The sequence below is a fragment of the Nymphaea colorata genome, chromosome 9 (assembly GCF_008831285.2).
Source record: "Nymphaea colorata isolate Beijing-Zhang1983 chromosome 9, ASM883128v2, whole genome shotgun sequence".
Taxonomy (NCBI): domain Eukaryota; kingdom Viridiplantae; phylum Streptophyta; class Magnoliopsida; order Nymphaeales; family Nymphaeaceae; genus Nymphaea; species Nymphaea colorata.
This window is the reverse complement of record NC_045146.1, coordinates 15,914,261-15,919,827: the sequence shown is the minus strand read 5'-3', so window position 1 is coordinate 15,919,827 and position 5,567 is coordinate 15,914,261. Positions and strand designations below refer to the sequence as shown.

Sequence of the window (5,567 nt, the reverse complement as noted above, 5' to 3'; positions counted from 1 at the left end):
TATAGTCAGAAGGGTTCAAACATTTGTAAAGAAAACATGACGGTCTCATTTGTGATCTGAATCGTGGTAAGTGTCATACGTTAGCTTCCCCCTGGTCAGCTCAGATTACAAATTGTGTACTCTGCACTTCTGGAAAATCATCCTTTATTTGAAGAAGAATATCAGATTTGTGGGTCTGGATCTCATGAAATGAAATGAAAGCTACCAGTTACGTTAGAAGGGCTTCTGAGAGAGAGAGAACTACAGGATGCAATATTCAGAATTTTTCTTTATAAGTAAAAGCATCTGTATTTGTAGACTGATTACAAAATTGGGCTCACTTGCACCAAAATTTCAGAGGCCCAGAATGGTTACATAGTTGGGTTCGCTGCAGAGGAGTTCCATACTGCAGTCCCAATCGAGGAGACAAAATATTCCAGTCACCAAAAGAGAAAATTGAAAAGATGTTCCACTTCCAACTACTTAAGTTTCTCCGGACTTCTTCCACTTAATCAGGCATTCGATGAAATCCTTAACCTGAAAACGGTAGCAGTATTAACATCAGGACTATAATCAGGAGGATAAACAAAATGAAGACAACAGCCAAATTTGATGAATTACGGCACCCAGAAATGAGCTTGCCATATTTACAAAAGTTTGCTTTATGTATTTTACTAGCCAGAGTGGTTGAATGTTTTTGCACTTCACTCAGAGTTCCATGGAAAATGAACGTGCAAGGCATACCTCAGTTGGGTCTTTAAGCATGTAGAGGGCACTGGTTTCCTTTGGCGCTGCAGACACCAATATGCCAAAGCCATTATGCTTTTCTCTCAATACCCTGAAAGCATCTTCATCGGTTCGGTCATCCCCTATATATATGGGAAGCACATCAAAAGAGTTGGAGAGTCCTGCAAGGAGAAAATTTCAGTAACATTGGACTAGTATCCATTTCTCTCTGTCTCTCTCTCCTATCCCTTACGGGTAAATAAACAAAATAGTAACAATTCATGTTTACTGCATTTTAGTTGATTACCAAGTGAATCCATAAAAAAATCAACTGCCTTTCCCTTATTCCACTTTATTTTTGGTCGAACTTCCAATACCTGAAAAGTTCATGTTAAGGAGAAGAAAGTTAGAAATTGAAGCATCATCAAGAATTAACAAGATGTTGTACGCAAGAATATCAAGAGATGCACCAGAGAAAGAATCCAATATTTCCCAACTTGAATTCTAGCACTAACCTTGCGGCCATGAGTAACTTTCAGCCTAGGGTATCCTTGAAGAATGGACAACACACGCTGAGCAACCTCATACCAGTTCTGATCACAAAAAAACAACATATTTTATTTTGTGCACGAACAGACAGCAAAAAGGATTTAGATTATGATGGTCGCAATAGAACACACCTCCTCACTGACACGGCGATAATGGACAGAGACGCAGAATTTGTTATTTTCCACCTTTGCACCATCAATTCCCCTCATACTTTCCAACAGAGATCTGAAAACCTGTAAAAAAAGTTCAAGATTTCTCTGAGAAAAACACATAGCATGTCAAACTAAAAGAAACAGCATTGAGAAAGTTTTCAATTTGCAAATAAGTTGAACCTTTAGCCTGAGATACCTCATCAATCATTGGTAAAAATTCCTTGGCAGGCTGGAAAAGATTTTCATCCGTAGCCTGAATCAGTGAACAAATTGGAAATTGTTAAGACATAGAGGTGTCAAAATTATAGATATCAGCACTCTGTGCATGATTATATTCAACACATAGTTCTGACATTTATATGCAGTTGGGACAACCAAAACCTTTATTACTTTTATGTTAATGCTATGGCAGCAGCAAGTGAAGGACAATAGTTTCATAAAGGGCAAGGCTTAGACACAAACGCTTGTAATGTAGTAAATTCCATGAATCAACTGCAGTCGTATGCATATGATCACATTCTAATTCTATGAATAGACATAATACGCCAAAAAGGGAAATGACATTCTCAGAAACAAATCCACCAACCTGCCCATCTGTGGACGCATCACAATTTTGGGTGCAACTATCAGCTTTGGAAGCAGCAACAGTTGGTACCATTATGTCCATTCCATGGCTACCCGCATAGTAAAGTTCAGACAATCCAACAAATTCATAAACCTGGAAAATAAAATCTCAGAACTGCAACACATGCTAAATTTCCAAATCCTGTGACAACCTTATCATTTGAAGAGAACTTCCAAGTCTGTAAACAAACCTGATCACGCCGTCTACCCGTTATGATTGCAGTAGGGAAAAGCGATGCAGCTTCACGAATGACAGGGAGCATCTGCATTATAGGCAAATTTATAAATAAAAATACAATTTTAAAATTTCACAAACAGATACCAGTTATACAGTATTGGAACATACCCCATCTAATATGATGGCACAATCTGGATCATTTACAATGGGTGACAGGGTCCCGTCATAGTCCAGGAACAATACTATCCTTTTACCTTCTGCAGCACTTGTGATCATCTGAAAGGATCTAAGGGCTGATGGGCATGTAACCTGCGGGCAACTAAGGGCTTTATTTAGAGAAAGAAAAAAAAAATGAATAAGACAAAGAATCCAAGAATGTTGAATTGAAGAAACTTGCCTCCCATGGGCTAAATACTGAATCATGCTCGTCTCTGGCGAGGCCTCTACCAGGGGGTGAGGAAGCCTTCATCGCATCAAGCCACCCATTTGAATAGACATCTTCAAGGTTGCTAGGACGATTTTTCTTCCTGATTGGCAAATAATGACCCCCAGGAACGATGGATGGACAATTTTTAGTTGATGAACAAGGAACCAAATTACGTGAGCCTAACCTAGACTTTGTTAGAAGTGTAGTGTCTGCAAGCACCGAGGAAGCTTGGTTGGACTCTACATCCATTGCTACAAACTGGAATCTAGTTTTGATCAACAGTACTGCAGTCACAGCAACAATAAAATGGACTTTGCTCCTCCGCAGCAAATATTCTACAGCTTTATGGTCTTCAGCACAGCGTCAGTGTATCAAACTTCTCTCGGCTTCTTCGCCTCAATCAGCAATCTCTCAGACTCTGCATTTGCAGGTGCATAAAAATCAGTACTAAAACCAATAAGCACATTGGTATGATAGACAGTTTTTCTGCACTATGATTTCTGGTCAACTGAAATTTCAGAAAGGATGCTAGATATGGAAATTGTGAAGCTCACTCTTTCAAGTGCCATGGAAATTCTGTCCTTGCAATTATTGCAAGCAGACAAAGAAGGCAGTTCGTGAACCATGTTGTAACAGAGTTTTTGAACTTTCTAGCAGTACCACGTGAAAAAAGCAGAACATCATCAAAGAAGAGGCCATACTTCTACCAGAGAGAGCAATCAAACGCCATGTACACGATTGCAAATTGGGGGATGCATATGAAACGGAAACAAATGCAAAATGAAACGGACTTCATGCTTGCGAAGTGGGATAACAGACAAGGAAGAATTCAACGGCAGGATAGTAGGAGCGTAGGATAGGAATGCATACGACCCTGAACAGATGAATCAGATCTTGCGAATGAAGAAAAAAAAAAAATCAGACATCTGCAGTACCACCTTTTAATCATTTTTTGTTTTTCTTCTTTCGTGTAAGGGAAAAGAAAGAAGCTGCAATTCTATTTGCAAGATGAAGAGCTCAACTATCCAGAAAACAGCAAATTGAGAACAGAAGAGCAATGGGATGACCATTAACTTGTCACACTTCAAAACGAGAATTTAGTAACACTCCTGTCCAACATTCAGCCTGAGGACATGGAACAGAGCGAGCCAAGAGAGGTTTTTCATCAATGGCTTATGAGCCTTGGATCTTTCTTGAGCAACTTGGTCCCGTCACGTGCAGTTTCTCAATTAAGCATTGCTTTGATCGAAGCTCAAACAAAACCATCAACGTCATGAATTTGTCGGTGTTCCGGAACAAACAACCGAACAGTTGCACAAATCAGAAGCCCGAAAAGGAAAATCTTCAACCTCAATATCAGAAAATGGAAAAAGGAAAAGGAACAGAAATGAAAACCAGTCAAGAGAATCCAAAGAGGCCTCAAAAGGGTACGTAAAAACTGCTGCAGAAGGCATGTGCATCCCAAAGACACTAAGAATGCCAACAAAATTAACAAAAGGGAAAAGAGAGATTTTTTTAAATTTTTTCCTCAAAAAAACGAGAAGAAACAAGGACAAATCTGAAGAACCTCCTTCCTCGACTAGCACAGTCTGCCTCGACCAGAAACAAGAGAACCCAACGCACCACTGCCACCAAGAAATCCCAAAAACGCAACCAACATCAACAAAAACCAAAATGCAAGAAACGCAACCAAGAACGCAGCAGAGGCACAGAGTGCCTTTCCTCCAATATCTAACCAATCCTATATCAACCACAATGCCACAAGGCATCCCTCCATCGAGAGAGAGAGAGAGAGGAGGGAGAGAGAGAGAGAGAGACTTTTTCTTGTTCCTTTTACCTGTCTTTGCCAGATGCCTCTCTCTGCACTCCGAGGGAGTTTCAAGAACGTAAGACATAAACAGACAAGGAAAGAAGAACGGAGATGGGAAGGTGGGACGAGAGACGTTCAGGTATTTATAGGGACCATAAAACCCCCCCGCTAAGAAAACCCCACCCGACCACCACCACTCTTCCAACACAGCGCCACGCCACGAGATGCACGACTCTCTCTCCCCCCTCTCTTATTGACACCACTTCCAAATGGAATTGTTTATCTTTGGCAACGAGAGAAAGAGAGGGAGACCAGAGGCCTGACCGCAGGTAACGGAAGACACCGAGAGCCGTTACCTTCCTATAACCGCCACCTCTCCGCCTCCCCGCAGCGCCACGTCAGAGATCCCCGGTGGCCCCCGGAAAAGCGCCGCTGGCCCCCGCCCCCACCGGACGTGTTCCGCACGCCTTGAAGCGGGCTGTGCGGGCCCCACTTCCCGTCGAGTGTGGCGGGGATATTCCCCTTCCGTCCACCTAGGTTCCACGTCGGAGCGGGACCCACGGGATCCACCGCCACCGGCCCCCCGCCCTCCTCCTCCTTCCGCTCGATCGCAGCCGAGCCCGGCGTGGCGATGATGCGGCGGCTGACGTAAACGCGGCGGCGGGCCCCCTTCTTTCCCCTTGCTTACTTTTCTCCCTCTGTCTCGTCCGGCCTTTTCTTTCTTCCTTTTGGGAGACGACGACGATGACTTCTCCTCTTCCTGTTTCTCTCTTTTCTCTGTCCGTCACCGTTGAACATTTCATCAGATCTGACTCCATTTGGCGCTCCCCTTTGGTGGAACAGCAAGCAAATGCTCAGATTCAAGTGGGTAGTGTGATATGATCGAGATCTGTGCTTGGTTGGCTCTCCGATGCCATCTGCGCATCGATTCGTGTTCGTTACCGATAGTTAACGATCAACTGCGAGAATTCAACGTCAAGTCTTATTTTGTAACCGAACTAAAATCTCATTTCCGAGTATACGTGAGCTTCAGGACTTCGAAGTTTCAAGGATCCAAATCTGGTTTGGACTAAATACTAATCCCATAACTTTAGATTTTGACCGAATCAGATCCCATTTAAT

At 42.7% G+C, this 5,567-nt stretch overlaps 1 protein-coding gene across 1 annotated transcript; it reads right to left on the bottom strand.

Annotated features, from left to right (window-relative positions):
- Window positions 1-267: 267 nt before the first annotated feature.
- Window positions 268-4,658, bottom strand: LOC116261591 (probable trehalose-phosphate phosphatase F). The gene is made up of 11 exons (XM_031640429.2): window positions 4,473-4,658; window positions 2,606-3,053; window positions 2,377-2,517; window positions 2,222-2,293; window positions 1,993-2,124; window positions 1,603-1,659; window positions 1,386-1,487; window positions 1,221-1,298; window positions 1,013-1,082; window positions 724-887; window positions 268-516 (listed from the first exon to the last, which is right to left on the bottom strand). The coding sequence occupies exons 2-11, from the start codon at window positions 2,882-2,884 to the stop codon at window positions 463-465; spliced, it is 1,149 nt and encodes a 382-aa protein (XP_031496289.1). The 5' UTR covers window positions 2,885-3,053; window positions 4,473-4,658; the 3' UTR covers window positions 268-462.
- Window positions 4,659-5,567: the final 909 nt, after the last annotated feature.

Excerpts from the sequence above, each read along its gene's own strand:
- LOC116261591 (XM_031640429.2), bottom strand. The coding sequence starts at position 2,884 with ATGGATGTAGAGTCCAACCAAGCTTCCTCGGTGCTTGCAGACACTACA. Across the intron at positions 1,488-1,602 it reads TTTTACCAATGATTGATGAG|GTTTTCAGATCTCTGTTGGA; the intron begins GTATCTCAGGCT and ends CTTTTTTTACAG. Across the intron at positions 1,083-1,220 it reads AAGTTACTCATGGCCGCAAG|GTATTGGAAGTTCGACCAAA; the intron begins GTTAGTGCTAGA and ends TGAACTTTTCAG.